We start from the raw sequence: 20,038 nt of genomic DNA, 5'->3' as shown, positions 1-20,038 counted from the left end.
TTTATACCCTTGCTGACCTTGCTCGCCTAAAACTTTAGTACCTGACCAGCCGGGTTGTGGCTCAAACACTGGTTTGCGTGCGGCCGACAGTAACAGCCTGGTTGATCAGGCCCTGATCCACAGCGAGGTCTGGTCATGGACAAGACCGCGGGGGCCCGGTCCATGATCAGTCGTGTGCGTAAGAAAATTCCAGTCGCTGCTGGAATTTAATTTATTGTGCAAGAAAACACTCCAGTCCTGTGTGTAAAACTTCCGTACTTGCTGGAAGTATTCAAGTGTTGGGTAAAAAGGTACCAGTAATGGTTACAGCAATAATAATCAAGCGCTAAATTAGATTCATATAGTTTCCCCTCATTTCCTGGGACCCTTCCCATTATTTCCCAGGTGTTATATAACCCATATGAATTTAGTGCTTCACCACGACTACGGTAATAACTTTCTTCCTGACATGCGTGTGTGGTGCTGTTGCAGGCGGTGTGGGTGACAGCGCTGATGCCCTACGTAGTGCTCCTGATCCTGCTGGTGCGAGGAGTGACCCTGCCTGGTGCCACTGATGGCATCCTCTACTACCTCACCCCACGCTTTCAGATGCTCGACAAGCCCAAGGTAATCACTCGTATTTTCTATAATTCAGTTGTGCAATCTGACGTAGTCTAGAGGTTACACTAGAGGCTCCCACCAGGGACCACGAAGAATCAGTTCATAGACGAGTATGGTTGGGTAGCAAACCTGTCCCGCGATTAGTGGAAGGGGGATCGAGCTTACAGTTTTCATAAATAAGTTCTGTTCGTTACTATGAGTCTTCATAGGTTAGGTAGGTTCATCAGGAAACAGTTAAATGATGACCCGCAGCTGGAGCTTTTGGTCATCCGACCGAGGCCTTCCGCTAGCTTACCGGTCAGCCCCTTTAAAAATATGGTTATAATTAAGAACCATTATTATTGCTTCTTACTGTTTTTTTTAAGCATGTTCTGCTGTCTTGGGTCTCATCTGTTCTTTCTTTAATGTGTTATAACTACTGCTACGAGTCCCCCTCCCTAACACCCTTTTATGGTTATGGAGATTTTGCCGCCTTGAATCTCATCTCTCAACGTTGTATATATGGTTCTCTTTGCTGCATGCTTCTTTAATTTTAACATTATTCATGGCTGTGTTGATTTAGGTGTCCCGTGGCTCGATAGCTGGCGCACTCAGCTCACACACTGAGGTCTGAGGTTCGAATCTCCGGTACGGCTGGAAAACATTCGGGACGGGTTTCCATAAGACACCTGCTGTCCCCGTTCGCCCATCAATTTCAATGGGTACCTGGGTGTTAGTCGACTGGTGTGGGTCGCATCCTGGAACAAAACTGACCTAATTTGCCCGAAATACTAAGCATAACAAGCGGCTTTTTATATAGTAGTATGTCACTGATGTCAGCTAGGCTTGTATACCATGTACATGTAGCGAATAAAGATATTATTATTGTTTCAAATGGCTCCGTTTATCTCCTTGAGTCACCCCAACCTGTTAACGTTTTCTGTGGATGTGTTAGAGGGCGTGAGTCTGCCTTACCTATTGACGTTTTCTATAGTTGCTGCCTTCATTAGATAATAATATCTTCATTTACTACAAGTACATGTACAAGGTATACAGGCCTAGCTGACAACAATGACATACTGCTATATAGAAAGCCCTTGTTATACTCCGCATTTCGGGCAAATTAGGTCAGTGTCCCAGGATGCGACCCACACCAGTCGACTAACACCCAGGTACCCATTTTACTGATAGGGAACAAAGACAACAGGTGGAAAGAAACCAGTCCAATGTTTCTACTCTGACTGGGAATCGAACCCAAACCCTCGCCATGTGAAGCGAGAGCGTTGACCACCAGGCCACCAGAGCCACCGATTTTAGATTTTGCTACCGAACGGTTAGTTTATTTATAATGGGTATGTGGAGCATAATATTGTGTGGCCCATATCCATCCTGAAGATGGTTGCACAAGAGCATATGGATACACAAAAGACTTAGGAACTAGGCCGCAAAAGGGCCATAGCTCCTAGGCCTGGATTTGTATCTACAATTCACTTATCTCTTGCAAGTAAATTTAGGGAATTTGTTAAATATATCCGGTATCTTATTTTACTGCCTTGGGAGATCTTAAGTCCCAGAAAATAGAAACTTCAGCAATGCTGGAAAGAAACCTTTAATGGTATACTTGATGATATCCTCATTACCCTACTAAAGTCTCCCAACTCAAGCCGACATTTTAACATCATGTACGAGTATATAAGCTTTCCTGAAAAATGCAATATGACTGGTAAATATAGCTAGCTTTTGTGAGTTGTACAATTGATACATGTTTATATTAAGTCTATGGGGGAAAAATTGGTAACCCTCAAAAGGACACAACCACATTTACTAATACGTATAGATTTTTAAAGGTGGACGGATAAGCCAGTGGAAGGCTTCGATCAGATGACCAAAACCTCCAGTGGCGGGTCATCACATGACTAAGAATTTCAGGAAATACTTGTCCTATTTCCTGATCAAACTTACCTGACCTTATCTAACCTACACTTTTTAACTCCTAAACAAGGTTCGATCAGGTTAAGATGAGCATCGGGACTTCCCTATGGACACAAAATATAACTGTCTCTATTGTACAATCCTTCGGGGAATTTACGTAATAACTTTCCATTCTGCTCAAATCCCAGTAACCGAACTTATTACAATGCATAGACTTCTTTCTCTGTTGATCTGCTGTGGTTCTATGACTATCTTGATTACAATGATGATGATGATGATGACGATAATAATAATAATAATAATAATAATAATAATAATAATAATAATAATAATAATAATAATAATAATGGCTATCCTGAGTCCCAACTCCGTCAGTGATTTATGTGGTTTTTTGGTCTGCCTAGATCTCTCTCCTCTATATTAACATCTATCATTCCTCTAGTTTCATTCCTATAATGGTGTTCCCGGCCTGGAAATTCAGTCTGTGGGGTCATTAACACATTCACCAACAAAGATCACTAATGATCGTTCCCAACTGAGTTCTATTTATCGAAGACTTTAACTCATATCATTAATGCGTGATTTAGATTTCAATTATTATTAAAGATTCGCCGGTATTCTCCCGGCCCGGGCCTTTTCCAAGTGGTGGCCCGGCCTTGGCTCCCTCTTTAGGGTGTGTCTGAGACCTAAGTCTCCCATGGGAGGAGGCACAAATACCTCCTCATCTTTGGGACCAACTGTCCCCAGGCCTAGCCACAAGCTAGGCCTCTCTGGTCTGCCATCCCCGCCACAAGGGGGCAAATGGGAATGACAGTCTTATGAGCTAAAGGCTCGGGCTCAGGCACCTACCCTACCCTAGAAGGGTTAGGCATGGTGTCGATGTAGATTTCAATTGATTTTGTCTGAAAAATACTTAATTCATATTATTTTTTATAATTACTACCTAATTTATACAATTTTTGGTTATTAATAAGATTTAAGTTTAGTGTTTGCATAGCAAACACAAATTTTAAAAAATAGGCTTCCGATGATTTAAAAAAGTATTTGAATAAACGTATTAAACTAAACTAAAAATAAGCTTGTATTCTTGACAGGTGGTGAGCAAGTGACATGAACATGAAGCCTTAGTGACTTGATAGTAGGAAAGGCCATATATAACCTTACCTGACTGGTTCCTACAGGTGTGGGTGGATGCTGCTACCCAGATCTTCTTCAGCTTGGGACCTGGCTTTGGTACTCTACTGGCCCTTTCTTCCTACAACAAGTTCAACAACAATTGCCTCAGGTAGACTACAACATAGTTTATGTCAAAAATCTTGAAATTATTAAATTCGTTAAGATATCGATAATGATGTGATGATTTAATTCACGTTTAGAAAACATTGTTGATGGTATGGAGATGTTTCTGAGTCTGTGGTTATTACATACACTTTTATCAAAAAAATTCTTCCCAATAATTCAAAGGGAGATTAATTCATTTGGGCCAAGACTAGAGAAGTGACATAACCTTACCATCGAAGGCCCTGACCCGACCATCGGGGTCCTTGATCCGATCATCAAGGGCCCTGACCCGACCATCAGGAGCCCTGAGTCGGACCATCGAGGGTCCTGATCCAACCTTCGAGGGGCCCTGACTGCCATGGGAAAGACCTGACCGGGAAAGTGAGTGACCTGACCATTGGGAACTCCTGAAGGGGTTTAAGTACGCATTCTAAAATTGTCTGCCAGTTTTGCTAACGAGAATTCATTATTTTGGCACTTGTTAGTGGCACTGCCCTCTTCTTCAGTTCTCTCTCTCTCTCCTTTTTTCGCCCTTCCCTCACCTCTTTATTTTCCATTTCCCACTCGTTCATCCTCATTTTCTATCTTCTACATTTTCTCTCTCCTCTCTCCACACCCTGTTTTCAATACACATATCCTCATGATACAGGTATAAGTGTGCCATCGTCACTATACTCTAAACTCAAGCTCCTGGCCCACTAGTGGTGAGAGCAGTATCTTACCACTACCCCAGAGGGCACAAAAAGAATTACACAGGAGAAATGTTCCTGAATTCATGAAGCTGTGAATGGTGCCAGTGAAGCTCTCATTCAGCGCAATGTGGTGAAGACTCGGCCCTCCGTCCGTATGGATCACTCAGCACAAGGAATGGTGGGGACTTCATTTCTACCCATTGACCCCCCCACACCCATACATGTAACCCCAAACCCACCCATCAGAACCCAACACCCGCATATCAGGGCTACACACCCACACATCGTAGCCCCCACACGTCAGGGCCCCACATACCTACACATCGGGGCTCCTTACACCCACACATCAGGGTCCCCACATCCACACATCGGGGCTCTTACACCCGCTTTCATAAATCAGAGAGCAACACCACGTGACCACGTCACAAAATATATGACATAAATATTAATTAGCAACTCGAGTGTGAGCAGCTTGTCACTTATAATGGATGACTGCTCCAGCTGCTGCAATTACTGAGTTTAGGACCCCTTACCCTGACTGTCTGAGGCTGTTACTTTGGCTGTTTGTGGCGCTTAACCTGGTTGTTTGAGGCCCTACTTATGGCTATTTGTATGTGTGTGGGGATCTCACTACTGTTTTCTCTATACTGCGGCAGTTCAGTGATATTCTCACTGTGCTGCGACTTACCCTGGCTGCTTGGAGCCCTTCTAGTGGTTGTTTCTATCTTCGGGGTCCCCCCTCACTGAGGTATTCTTATTTCTGGTTTAGGGTCCGGGAAGAGATGCAAAGGGACAAGAGGAAGAAGAGACGTCAAGCCCGACTCCTGAGATCGTGAACAGGATGGTAAACTATCTTGGTTGTGGAATTAGTCGATATTAAGTTCAACTTGAATTCTCACCTCTCTCTCTCTCTACACACAGCGTTTTACAAGGTTACGGTAAATATTCCAAACTTTATCTAGCACAATAACAGAACGCTCGACTCACATCTCAAGGGTCCCTGGCAGGGAGAGACGTAAGGAAAGTATCCTTACACCTATTGACGCTGTTCACCTAGCAGTAAATAGGCTAGGCACCGGAGTGTTGGCTAACCGGAGTGTCATCTTAGGGATAGGCTGACCTTTAAAATAAATTGAGATAGGATAACAGTTCTTCCCTATACAGCCGAGGAAGGATAACAGGTTGTAAAATGTTGGAAAAAAAATAATAATAGCTCCAACAAAGCAAAGGAACAAGAATTACTTGAAAAAGAAGTCACGAATAAACATCAGAGAAGACGCAACAAGAGAGTTCACACACACATGCATACACACGCACACATGCACACACGCACACAGGTGTAGGTTCCCAGGATATATTGGCTTCCGGGTGCCCGTCATGGTCTGGCTTTCAGGGACCTCTGATTCTGCTTTTGATTTCTCTTGTCTTTTGGTTCTCCCGGTGCAGTCTATGTGATGGAATATTTTCATAACATTTAAAACCTCGAATCATACTTACATGTTCCTATATAAATTAAAATCATATTAAATTAGGTTTACCTGGAGAGGTTAGGTAAAGTTTGTCAGAAACAGGACAAGTGTTTCCTGACGCGGGGATCGACACCATGCCTAACCCTTCTAGGGTAGGGTAGGTGCCTGAGCCCGAGCCTTTAGCTCATAATACTGTCATTCCCATTAGCCCCCTTGTGACGGGGATGGCAGACCAGAGAGGCCTAGCTTGTGGCTAGGCCTGGGGACAGTTGGTCCCAAAGATGAGGAGGTACTTGTGCCTCCTCCCATGGGAGACTTAGGTCTCAGACACTCCCTAAAGAGGGAGCCAAGGCCGGGCCACCACTTGGACAAGGCCCGGGCCGGGAGAATACCGGCTAATATTTAACTAAAATTTAACTAACCTGACGCGGGTCTTAGCCAGATGATGACCCACAGCTGGAACTTTTGGTCATCTGACCGAATCCTTCCGCTGGCTTACCAGTCTTCATATTAAATTCAACATTCTTGGGAATAATAATAATAATATCAACTTCATATCCTCAGTACAATACACTCGACCATATAATTTATCCCCATCTATTCAGTTAAAACTAAATTTAAATTATTTAATAATGTCTAGACTTCTTTCATTAATGTTCACATTATTTCAGTATCGATTTTAAATATCTATTTAGGAAACAAATCATGCCTGGTGGTGATTTTTGTAAATACTTCAGTTACTTATTAATTATTATTAAAGATTAGCCGGTATTCTCCCGGCCCGGGCCTTTTCCAAGTGGTGGCCCGGCCTTGGCTCCCTCTTTAGGGAGTGTCTGAGACCTAAGTCTCCCATGGGAGGAGGCACAAGTACCTCCTCATCTTTGGGACCAACTGTCCCCAGGCCTAGCCACAAGCTAGGCCTCTCTGGTCTGCCATCCCCGCCACAAGGGGGCTAATGGGAATGACAGTCTTATGAGCTAAAGGCTCGGGCTCAGGCACCTACCCTACCCTAGAAGGGTTAGGCATGGTGTCGATGTTCAGTTACTTTTTTTTTTTTTTTTTTTTTTTTATTCGCCGGTATTCTCCCGGCCCGGGTCTTTTCCAAGTAGTGGTGACCCGGCCTTGGCTCCCTATCTGGGGAGTGTCTCGAGACTTAAGTCTCCCATGGGAGGAGGTACAGTACCTCCTCATCTTTGGGACCAAGTGTCCCCAGGCCTAGCCACAGTCCCCGCCCTCACGGGGCTCGTAGGGAGAAGCTAGGCCTCTGGTCTGCCATCTACCCCGCCTCGAAGGGGCTCGTGGGGATGGCAGTCTTGTGAGCTGCAGATGGTAGCAAGCTCAGGCTGTTGTTCAGTTACTCCTTTATAGGTAAATTATTGATATTTTCTTGATGTCTATGTATAAGTAAACTGCAGCATTATGTAAATCCATCACTAGTCGTAAATTAATCTTCAAATATTTACTTTAATATTAGCATCATTTAAATTTCCAATATTTGGGTATAATTTACTTTTAGGCCTTAAAGGTATTTGATTTTGACGTTTATTAATTATATCTTTTACAATATAATAATACTTTTATTTACTACAAGCACATTTACAAAGTATACAGGCCGAGATGACGGCAATGACATACTACAATACTATAAAGAAAGCCGCTTGTTATGCTGAGCATTTCAGGCAAATTAGGGCAGTTTTGTCCCCCAGGATGCGACCCATACCAGTCGACTAACACCCAAGTACCCATTTTACTGATGGGGAACATAGACAACCGGTGTAAGAAACACGCCCAAAGTTTTTACCCTCGCTGGGAATCGAACCCAGACCCTCGTCGTGTGAAGAGAGAGCTTTAGCCACGGGGGCCTGATGAGGGTATTTCTCATTCGGAGACTTGTGGAAATATAGTAAGCCTCTGTAATGAGTGCTGGTGTTGTCTGAGACACATGGTGTCGTGAGACACACAGTATTCTTAGACACATGGTGTCTGAGACACATGGTGTCGTGAGACACACAGTATCCTTAGACACATGGTGTCTTGAGACACATGGTGCCGTGAGACACAGTATCCTTAGACACATGGTGCCGTGAGACACACAGTATCCTTAGACACATGGTGTCTGAGACACATGGTGCCGTGAGACACACAGTATCCTTAGACACATGGTGTCTTGAGACACATGGTGTCTTGAGACACATGGTGCCGTGAGACACACAGTATCCTTAGACACATGGTGTCTGAGACACATGGTGCCGTGAGACACACAGTATCCTTAGACACATGGTGTCTGAGGCACATGGTGCCGTGAGACACACAGTATCCTTAGACACATGGTGTCTTGAGACACATGGTGCCGTGAGACACATATTGTCCATGGCAGGGACGTGAGACACACGGTGTCATAATCCTATTGGTGCCATCAGTGTGACCTCGACCACAAAATGAAAAAGGTGGTGCTTGCTCCATCACTCTCAACCAACCTCTATCTCCTCCAGCTTCCCATCAGGGTTCTCTCCTTCTTTCCTTCTTCCCTCTCCTCACATTTTTCTTTTTTACCTCCCCATTTTCTTGTGGACTTAGCCCCCTCTTGTTTCCTCCCTCTTTTCTCTTTATTCTAATGAAGTAATCAAAGTGAACAGTTAATGAAGTTTCAATCCTGTCTACCACACGAAGGTCATTAAGGTTGCAGGTCACCTGTCCATCACCAGTCAAGAATATCTTAATACCTAAACTAGAGCCCCCCTATACCTCCAGGTAAACTACAGCCCCCCTACCTCCAGGTAAACTAGAGCCCCCCTACCTCCAGGTAAACTAGAGCCCCCTACCTCCAGGTAAACTAGAGCCACCCTACCTCCAGGTAAACTAGTGCCCCCTACCTCCAGGTAAACTAGAGCCCCCCTACCTCCAGGTAAACTAGAGCCCCCTACCTCCAGGTAAACTAGAGCCCCCTTACCTCCAGGTAAACTAGAACCCCCCTACCTCCAGGTAAACTAGAGCCCCCTACCTCCAGGTAAACTAGAGCCCCCCTACCTCCAGGTAAACTAGTGCCCCCTACCTCCAGGTAAACTAGAGCCCCCTACCTCCAGGTAAACTAGAGCCACCCTACCTCCAGGTAAACTAGAGCCACCCTACCTCCAGGTAAACTAGAGCCCCCTACCTCCAGGTAAACTAGAGCCACCCTACCTCCAGGTAAACTAGAGCCCCCTACCTCCAGGTAAACTAGAGCCACCCTACCTCCAGGTAAACTAGAGCCCCCCTACCTCCAGGTAAACTAGAGCCCCCTACCTCCAGGTAAACTAGAGCCACCCTACCTCCAGGTAAACTAGAGCCACCCTACCTCAAGGTAAACTAGTGCCCCCCTACCTCCAGGTAAACTAGAGCCCCCCTACCTCCAGGTAAACTAGAGCCCCCTACCTCCAGGTAAACTAGAGCCCCCCTTCCTCCAGGTAAACTGGAACCCCCTACCTCCAGGTAAACTAGAACCCCCCTACCTCCAGGTAAACTAGAGCCCCCCCTACCTCCAGGTAAACTAGAGCCCCCTACCTCCAGGTAAACTAGAGCCCCCCTACCTCCAGGTAAACTAGAGCCACCCTACCTCCAGGTAAACTAGTGCCCCCCTACCTCCAGGTAAACTAGAGCCCCCCTACCTCCAGGTAAACAAGAGCCCCCTACCTCCAGATAAACTAGAGCCCCCCCTTCCTCCAGGTAAACTAGAGCCCCCCTTCCAGGTCCTCCTCCAGGTAAACTGGAACCCCCTACCTCCAGGTAAACTAGAGCCCCCTACATCCAGATAAACTAGAGCCCCCTACATCCAGGTAAACTAGAGCCACCCTACCTCCAGGTAAACTAGAGCCCCCCTAGCTCCAGGTAAACTAGAGCCCCCCCTACCTCCAGGGAAACTAGAGCCCCCTACCTCCAGGTAAACTAGAGCCCCCTACCTCCAGGTAAACTAGAGCCCCCCTTCCTCCAGGTAAACTGGAACCCCCTACCTCCAGGTAAACTAGAACCCCCCTACCCCCAGGTAAACTAGAGCTCCCCTACCTCCAGGTAAACTAGAGCCCCCTACCTCCAGGTAAACTAGAGCCCCCCTACCTCCAGGTAAACTAGAGCCACCCTACGTCCAGGTAAACTAGTGCCCCCCCTACCTCCAGGTAAACTAGAGCCCCCCTACCTCCAGGTAAACTAGAGCCCCCTACCTCCAGGTAAACTAGAGCCCCCTTCCTCCAGGTAAACTGGAACCCCCTACCTCCAGGTAAACTAGAGCCCCCCTACCTCCAGGTAAACTAGAGCCCCTACCTCCAGGTAAACTAGAGCCCCCCTACCTCCAGGTAAACTAGAGCCCCCCTACCTCCAGGTAAACTAGAGCCCCCCTACCTCCAGGTAAACTAGATCCCCCCTACCTCCAGGTAAACTAAGAGGTAAACTGGAACCCCCTACCTCCAGGTAAACTAGAGCCCCCCTACCTCCAGGTAAACTAGAGCCCCCCTACCTCCAGGTAAACTAGATCCCCCCTACCTCCAGGTAAACTAAAGCCCCCCTACCTCCAGGTAAACTAGAGCCCCCTACCTCCAGGTAAACTAGAACCCCCCTACCTCCAGGTAAACTAGAGCCCCCTACCTCCAGGTAAACTAGAGCCCCCTACCTCCAGGTAAACTAGAAACCCCCCTACCTCCAGGTAAACTAGAGCCCCCTACCTCCAGGTAAACTAGAGCCCCCTATCTCCAGGTAAACTAGAGCCCCCTACCTCCAGGTAAACTAGAGCCCCCCTACCTCCAGGTAAACTAGAGCCCCCCTACCTCCAGGTAAACTAGAACCCCCCTACCTCCAGGTAAACTAGAGCCTCCCTACCTCCAGGTAAACTAGAGCCCCCTACCTCCAGGTAAACTAGAACCCCCCCACCTCCAGGTAAACTAGAGCCCCCCTACCTCCCGGTAATCTAGAGCCCCCCTACCTCCAGGTAAACTAGAGCCCCCTACATCCAGATAAACTAGAGCCCCCTACATCCAGGTCAACTAGAGCCACCTACCTCCAGGTAAACTAGAACCCCCTACCTCCAGGTAAACTAGAGCCCCCCTACCTCCAGGTAAACTAGAGCCCCCTACCTCCAGGTAAACTAGAGCCCCCTACTTCCAGGTAAACTAGAACCCCCTACCTCCAGGTAAACTAGAGCCCCCTACCTCCAGGTAAACTAGAGCCCCCCCTACCTCCAGGTAAACTAGAGCCCCCCAGGTGAACTACCTCCAGGTAAACTAGAGCCCCCTACCTCCAGGTAAACTAGAGCCCCCCTACCTCCAGGTAAACTAGAGCCCCCTACCTCCAGGTAAACTAGAGCCACCCTACCTCCAGGTAAACCCCCCCCTACCTCCAGGTAAACTAGAGCCCCCTTCCTCCAGGTAAACTAGAGCCCCCTACCTCCAGGTAAACTAGAGCCCTCTACCTCCAGGTAAACTAAAGCCCCCTACCCCCAGGTAAACTAGAGCTCCCCTACCTCCAGGTAAACTAGAGCCCCCTACCTCCAGGTAAACTAGAGCCCCCTACTAGGTAAACTAAAGCCCCCCCCCCAGGTACCTCCAGGTAAACTAGAGCCCCCTACCTCCAGGTAAACTAGAGCCCCCTACCTCCAGGTAAACTAGAGCCCCCTACCTCCAGGTAAACTAGAGCCCCCTACCTCCAGGTAAACTAGAGCCCCCTACCTCCAGGTAAACTAGAGCCCCCCTACCTCCAGGTAAACTAGAGCCCCCTACCTCCAGGTAAACTAGAGCCCCTACCTCCAGGTAAACTAGAGCCCCCTACCTCCAGGTAAACTAGAGCCCCCCCCTACCTCCAGGTAAACTAGAGCCCCCCTACCTCCAGGTCAACTAGAGCCCCCTAGCGCCATTGGTACACTAAGAGAAAACACCATAAGTGTCCGGGGCCCAAAACTGTTCAACAGCCTCCCATCAAGCATTAGGGAATTGCCAATAAACCCCTGGCTGCCTTCAAGAGAGAGCTGGACAGATACCTAAAGTCGGTGCCGGATCAGCCGGGCTGTGGCTCGTACGTCGGACTGCGTGCGGCCAGCAGTAACAGCCTAGTTGATCAGGCCCTGATCCATCGGGAGGCCTGGTCATGGACCGGGCCGCGGGGGCGTTGATCCCCGGAATAACCTCCAGATAAACTAGAGCCCCCCTACCTCCAGGTAAACTAGAGCCCCCTACCTCCAGGTAAACTCCAGGGGTCAAAATAATCTCCCAGATGTATATATATTGGAAGATCTGAGCCTCTCAGTGTATTGTCGGTTATAAAAATGTTAAAATAAATAAATGTTATGGTAAACAGGGAGTGAGAGGTAGATAAAAAATATATACTCTGGACCATCGGTCGAAAAATAGCACAAAAAATTATTTAAAGTTCAGATTTACAATTAGAGAAGCAACTTGGAATTTTATGAGGACCTTTGAATTTATTATAATTTTGTTAGGTAAAATGACACAGATACAATTACTGTGATATTTTATTGTGGCAACGTTTCGCTCTCAAGGAGCTTTGACAAGCCGTAACGGCTTAACGAAGCTCCTGGAGAGCGAAACGTTGCCACAATAAAATATCACAGTCGCATCTGTGTCCATTTACCTAACATTCAGTTAATAATTCTTCCGTTATTACTATTCTGATTTTGTCGAAAGAAGTACTCCGTATGTTGCTGCTAAATATTAAAACTGAATATATATATTCTTAGAAAAAAATCCCACAAGAAACAGCCTTTCTCTGAAGCTTGCTCTGTTAACGATGATAAAATAATGAATTCTTTGTACATCTTGCTCTTCGCGTCTACTACTTCGCCAGCGATTCCTGATTCTCCAGCTCCTTCCCACGATGGCTCCGCTGCTGGGTCAAGCCCTGACTCTTTTTCCGACTGAGAACACTCCTCTCCAGCGTTATTCGTCGCCTGTCCCGTCTTCTCCGTTTACCCCATTGGGGTTTTACCTGTATTCTCTTATCTTATGAATTTTTACACTCACCTGGTCATGGACCGGGCCGGGGGGCGTTGATGCCCGAAACATCCTCCATTATATCCCATTAACAGTGTCTTGTAAACGAGCATAACGTGTTGAAAATGGTATGAAATACCCACAAGTTGATGCTTAAGACACACGTGCAACAGCTGGGTATCTTTATTGTAGGTTTCTTTAGTCAAATACAGAGGCAGCTGGTGTAATAGTGAAATGAAAATGATGTGCTCGGTCCAACAGCCTTGGAGAAGTATCTGAGGTAGTCGGTTCTGCAGCCTGTCTGAAGAAGAGTCGGTTCTGCAGTCTGTCTGAAGAAGAGTCGGTTCTGCAGTCTGTCTGAAGAAGAGTCGGTTCTGCAGTCTGTCTGAAGAAGAGTCGGTCCTGCAGCCTATCTGAAGAAGAGTCGGTCCTGCAGTCTGTCTGAAGAAGAGTCGGTCCTGCAGCCTGTCTGAAGAAGAGTCGGTCCTGCAGCCTGTCTGAAGAAGAGTTGGTCCTGCAGCCTGTCTGAAGAAAAGTTCAACTCCATGGTCTGGGACGATATGAAGCTGAAGCATGAGAATGGAGTCTTCAACACTGTGTAGGTGAAACGCTTCAGAAATAAAAATAACCAACTGTTGCACATGTGTCTTAATCAAGCATAACAACAGTTATATAATGGGGTGAGTTAAGTAGCCTTAGTTAAGTTTACTATAGCCATTGATAAAACCAGTTTTAAGGGGATTGGACACGTTCGTGAAGGGGTAACATTTCTAAAAATATAAATCCCCCTCCCCCCAAAAAATGAGCAAATTTGGACTTGTTTGGTCTATGAAGAAGACGGGGTGTTAAGCGACCAATCACGTCCCAACCTTGCCTTGTTAGGACCGCAGTCTGCGCTAGTTCGAGTCTAATTGGCCGTTGGATAAGCAGCACCATCGATGATGGCGGGTCGTTCCCGGAGAGGCAACGAGCTTGTTAGGTCAACTGCTTGTGTGTGTGTGTGTGTGTGTGTGTGTGTGTGTGTACTCACCTAATCGTGGTTGCAGGGGTCGAGACTCAGCTCCTGGCCCCTCCTCTTCACTGATCGCTACTGGGTCCTCTCCCTCTCTGCTTCCTAAGCTTTGTCATACCTCTTCTTAAAACTATGTATGGTTCCTGCCTCCACTACTTCACTTGCTAGGCTATTCCACTTCCTGACGACTCTATGACTGAAGAAATACTTCCTAACGTCCCTGTGACTCGTCTGAGTCTTCAGCTTCCAGTTGTGACCCCTTGTTTCTGTGTCCCCCTCTCTGGAACATCCTATCTCTGTCCACCTTGTCTATTCCCCGCAGTATCTTGTATGTCGTTATCATGTCTCCCCTGGCCCTTCTGTCCTCCAGTGTCGTCAGTCCGATTTCCCTCAACCTTTCCTCGTACGACATTCCCCTGAGCTCTGGGACTAGCCTTGTTGCAAACCTTTGTACTTTCTCTAGCTTCTTGGCGTGCTTGACCAGGTGTGGGTTCCAGACTGGTGCTGCATACTCCAGTATGGGCCTAACATACACAGTGTACAGTGTCTTGAACGATTCCTTATTAAGGTATCGGAACGCTATTCTCATGTTTGCCAGGCGCCCGTATGCTGCAGCGGTTATTTGGTTGATGTGTGCCTCCGGTGATGTGCTCGGTGTTATGGTCACCCCAAGGTCTTTCTCCCTGAGTGAGGTCTGTAGTCTTTGTCCACCTAGCCTATACTCTGTCTGCGGTCTTCTTTGCCCCTCCCCAATCTTCATGACTTTGCATTTGGCAGGGCTGAATTCGAGATGCCAGTTTCTGGACCACATGTCCAGCCTGTCCAGGTCTCTTTGCAGTCCTGCCTCATCCTCATCCGATTTAATTCTTCTCATCAACTTCACATCATTTGCGAATAGGGACACTTCAGAGTCTATTCCTTCCATCATGTCGTTCGCATATATCAAAAATAGCACTGGTCCTAGAACTGACCCCTGTGGGACCCCGCTCGTCACAGGCGCCCACTGTGATACCTCTTCACGTACTATGACTCGTTGTTGCCTCCCTGTCAGGTATTCCCTGATCCATTGCAGTGCCCTCCCTGTTATATGCGCCTGATCCTCCAGCTTCTGCACTAATCTCTTGTGGGGAACTGTGTCAAAGGCCTTCCTGCAGTCTAGGAAAACGCAATCAACCCACCCCTCTCTCTCGTGTCTTACTTCTGTTACCTTGTCATAAAACTCCAGAAGGTTTGTGACACAGGATTTGCCTTCCATGAACCCATGCAGGTTTTCATTTATAATCTTGTTCCGTTTCAGGTGTTCCACCACTCTCCTCCTGATAATCTTCTCCATGACTTTGCACACAATACATGTCAGAGACACAGGTCTGTAGTTTAGTGCCTCATTTCTGTTTCCTTTCTTAAATATGGGGACTACATTTGCTGTCTTCCATTTCTCAGGTAGTTGCCCAGTTTCAAGGGATGTGTTGAAGATTGTGGTTAGGGGCACGCACAGCATCTCTGCTCCTTCTCTAAGGACCCATGGGGAGATGTTGTCCGGTCCCATCGCCTTTGAGGTATCAAGGTCACTTAGCAGCTTCTGCACCTCCTCCTCGGTTGTTCGTATGTCTCCAACACTTGTTGGTATATTCCCTCTTGATGTTCCCTTCTGTGCTGTCCTCCCAGAGCCCTTCCTGTCTCTACTGTAAAAACTTCCTTAAATCTCCTGTTTAGCTCCTCACATACCTCCTGATCATTTCTTGTGAGTTCTCCACCTTCTGTCCTCAGTCTGATCACCTGGTCTTTGACTGTTGTCTTCCTCCTGATGTGGCTATACAACAGTTTTGGGTCAGTCTTGATTCTCGATGCTATGTTATTTTCATACTGTCGCTGGGCCTCCCTCCTTACCTGTGCATACTCGTTCCTGGCTCTGCGACTAATCTCCCTATTGTGTGTGTGTGTGTGTGTGTGTGTGTGTGTGTGTGTGTGTGTGTGTGTGTGTGTGTGTGTGTGTGTGTGTGTGTGTGTGTGTGTGTGTGTGTGTGTGTGTGTGTGTGTGTGTGTGTGTGTGTGTGTGTGTGTGTGTGTGTGTGTGACGAGAGAGAAAATTTAACATCATTACGATGCAACATCCATTAAATCTTCAGTTAGTAAATTACAGGAACTTCGTAGAGCTGTGACGATGGTTGATGATTCTCTCTCTCTCTCTCTCTCTCTCTGTCTCCCTCCCTCCCTCCCTCCAGGAACAATGAGACCAATAAGCCACGCACTGGCAGATGAGACTCTCGCTTCCAACACCCGTCTCCCACAGTCAAAGTTTTTCCACTGCTTTCTTTAATTTGTTCCCACTCTTTTATATGCATGATGCCTAACGTTTTTACACAATCCTCCACTTTAACATTATATAATCCAAACCCAGCCTTGGCAATATAACATGAGGTAACATTACATAAAATAAGATAACATGGAATAAGGTTAAAATCCACAACTAACCCAAAATCACAATATCGAGGCTGCAACAATTCCAAACTAACCCACAATTCGAAAAGTAGCTTTAGACGACGTTTCGGCTACCCTGGACCATCATCAATTGAACGCGTGTTTCAGAAATCATTTGCTGCAAATGTTCGCCCCCTCAAGGAAGGTTCCTTGATGTTGGTGAGGGGCTCTTGATTTAGGGAATTGGATCTGTGCTCCAGTTCCCCAAATTAACCCTGAATGCCTTCCACATCCCCCCCAGGCGCTGTATAATCCTCCGGGTTTAGCGCTTCCCCCTTGATTATAATAATAATAATAATGCAAATGTTCGCGTGTTTCAGAGATTGTTCGACGTAATTGTTTGCGTGTATTACCTGGAGTTTACCTGGAGAGAGTTCCGGGGGTCAACGCCCCCGCGGCCCGGTCTGAGACCAGGCCTCCTGGTGGATCAGAGCCTGATCAACCAGGCTGTTGCTGCTGGCTGCACGCAAACCAACATACGAGCCACAGCCCGGCTGATCCGGAACTGCCTTTAGGTGCTTGTCCAGTGCCAGCTTGAAGACTGCCAGGGGTCTGTTGGTAATCCCCCTTATGTGTGCTGGGAGGCAGTTGAACAGTCTCGGGCCCCTGACACTTATTGTATGGTCTCTTAACGTGCTAGTGACACCCCTGCTTTTCATTGGGGGGATGGTGCATCGTCTGCCAAGTCTTTTGCTTTCGTAGTGGATGATTTTCGTGTGCAAGTTCGGTACTAGTCCCTCTAGGATTTTCCAGGTGTATATAATCATGTATCTCTCCCTCCTGCGTTCCAGGGAATACAGGTTTAGGAACCTCAAGCGCTCCCAATAATTGAGGTGTTTTATCTCCGTTATGCGCGCCGTGAAAGTTCTCTGTACATTTTCTAGGTCGGCAATTTCACCTGCCTTGAAAGGTGCTGTTAGTGTGCAGCAATATTCCAGCCTAGATAGAACAAGTGACCTGAAGAGTGTCATCATGGGCTTGGCCTCCCTAGTTTTGAAGGTTCTCATTATCCATCCTGTCATTTTTCTAGCAGATGCGATTGATACAATGTTATGGTCCTTGAAGGTGAGATCCTCTGACATGATCACTCCCAGGTCTTTGACGTTGGTGTTTCGCTCTATTTTGTGGCCAGAATTTGTTTTGTACTCTGATGAAGATTTAATTTCCTCATGTTTACCATATCTGAGTAATTGAAATTTCTCATCGTTGAACTTCATATTGTTTTCTGCAGCCCACTGAAAGATTTGGTTGATGTCTGCCTGGAGCTTTGCAGTGTCTGCAATGGAAGACACTGTCATGCAGATTCGGGTGTCATCTGCAAAGGAAGACACGGTGCTGTGGCTGACATCCTTGTCTATGTCGGATATAAGGATGAGGAACAAGATGGGAGCGAGTACTGTGCCTTGTGGAACAGAGCTTTTCACCGTAGCTGCCTCGGACTTTACTCTGTTGACGACTACTCTCTGTGTTCTGTTAGTGAGGAAATTATAGATCCATCGACCGACTTTTCCTGTTATTCCTTTAGCACGCATTTTGTGCGCTATTACGCCATGGTCACACTTGTCGAAGGCTTTTGCAAAGTCTGTATATATTACATCTGCATTCTTTTTGTCTTCTAGTGCATTTAGGACCTTGTCGTAGTGGTCCAATAGTTGAGACAGACAGGAGCGACCTGTTCTAAACCCATGTTGCCCTGGGTTGTGTAACTGATGGGTTTCTAGATGCGTGGTGATCTTGCTTCTTAGGACCCTTTCAAAGATTTTTATGATATGGGATGTTAGTGCTATTGGTCTGTAGTTCTTTGCTGTTGCTTTACTGCCCCCTTTGTGGAGTGGGGCTATGTCTGTTGTTTTTAGTAACTGTGGGACGACCCCCGTGTCCATGCTCCCTCTCCATAGGATGGAAAAGGCTCGTGATAGGGGTTTCTTGCAGTTCTTGATGAACACAGAGTTCCATGAGTCTGGCCCTGGGGCAGAGTGCATGGGCATGTCATTTATCGCCTGTTCGAAGTCATTTGGCGTCAGGATAACATCGGATAGGCTTGTGTTAATCAAATTTTGTGGCTCTCTCATAAAAAATTCATTTTGATCTTCGACTCTCAGTCTGGTTAGCGGCTTGCTAAAAACTGAGTCATATTGGGACTTGAGTAGCTCACTCATTTCCTTGTTGTCATCTGTGTAGGACCCATCTTGTTTAAGTAGGGGCCCAATACTGGACGTTGTTCTCGATTTTGATTTGGCATAGGAGAAGAAATACTTTGGGTTTCTTTCGATTTCATTTATGGCTTTTAGTTCTTCCCGCGATTCCTGACTCCTAAAGGATTCTTTTAGCTTAAGTTCGATGCTTGCTATTTCTCTGACCAGTGTCTCCCTACGCATTTCAGATATATTGAGAGAGATTAGCCGCCACTATTGTTCGCGTATCACATTAATTGTTATATAAATGGATGAAAAGTGGAAAACAACAGCTGAAGCGTCAGGGAAGAGAGATCAATATAATTACTCTTGCGAGAGAGACAGAGAGAGACAGACAGACAGAGAGAATCACAAGAGTGATGGTAACACTTTCTCCTCTTGACGTATTGTGTGTCCACTACCAACTTTATCACTCCTGTTCCTCCTCCTCCTCCTCTTCCATCCTCCTTTTTTACTCTGACGTGCAAGAGGTGAGAGAAAGGAAGGAGGGACTTAAGAGAATAGTAAAGGGGGTAATAAACGGGGAGGCAGCTAAGGGTGACGTGTGTTTACAGTCACGGTATTGTGCCTTTTTGTTATTTAAGGGAGCGAACTTGCGTCCCTTCGGTTTTAGGACGGACGATCTACCACTGTGGCCTTCATCAAACTACAATGTTGAAAGAGGAATTCCTTTCAGAGAAAGGGTAATTAAAGCATCAGGTTTGCACTGGTCTTGTGAAATGTTGAAACTGGGTCCTGTTGAACATCATAGCTGACTCGAGGATTTTTGTACACTAAAGACTGCTAAAGAACATAAAGGCACACTACCGTGACCAGAACAATACATGAACAACACGTGTGACCGGAACAATACACGAACAATACGTGTGACCGGAACAATACACGAACACGTGTGACCGGAACAATACACGAACACGTGTGACCGGAACAATACACGAACATGTGTGACCGGAACAATACACGAACATGTGACCGGAACAATACACGAACATGTGTGACCGGAACAATACACGAACACGTGTGACCGGAACAATACACGAACATGTGTGACCGGAACAATACACGAACATGTGTGACCGGAACAATACACGAACATGTGTGACCGGAATACACGAACACGTGTGACCGGAACAATACACGAACACGTGTGACCGGAACAATACACGAACATGTGTGACCGGAACAATACACGAACATGTGTGACCGGAACAATACACGAACATGTGTGACCGGAACAATACACGAACAACACACACACATAGAACGACGTTTCGCTCCCACTTGGACCATTTACAAGTCACACTGTGACCTGTAAATAGTCGTTATAAGCTTTGCTCTCCTGTGAGGTTTGTGTAACTGTTACACATATAACGAGAGTAGTGTCGTGTTATTATTATGGTTAATATTAACACACTGGAACACTGCTGACTTC

The 20,038-nt window shown here is 46.6% G+C and overlaps 1 protein-coding gene across 1 annotated transcript in view; it reads left to right on the top strand.

Moving 5' to 3' along the window:
* LOC128700756 (sodium-dependent serotonin transporter-like) overlaps nucleotides 1-20,038 on the top strand; it is a 106,768-nt gene that overhangs the window by 79,893 nt on the left and 6,837 nt on the right. Inside the window, exons 7-8 of the mRNA XM_070097175.1 lie at nucleotides 472-606; nucleotides 3,693-3,796. Coding sequence (XP_069953276.1) covers nucleotides 472-606; nucleotides 3,693-3,796 — 239 coding nt within the window. The remainder of the gene's footprint in view (nucleotides 1-471; nucleotides 607-3,692; nucleotides 3,797-20,038) is intronic.

This window comes from Cherax quadricarinatus, chromosome 56, assembly GCF_038502225.1.
Source record: "Cherax quadricarinatus isolate ZL_2023a chromosome 56, ASM3850222v1, whole genome shotgun sequence".
Taxonomy (NCBI): domain Eukaryota; kingdom Metazoa; phylum Arthropoda; class Malacostraca; order Decapoda; family Parastacidae; genus Cherax; species Cherax quadricarinatus.
Note: the sequence above shows the minus strand (reverse complement) of the source record. Positions and strands in the feature narration are given on the sequence as shown.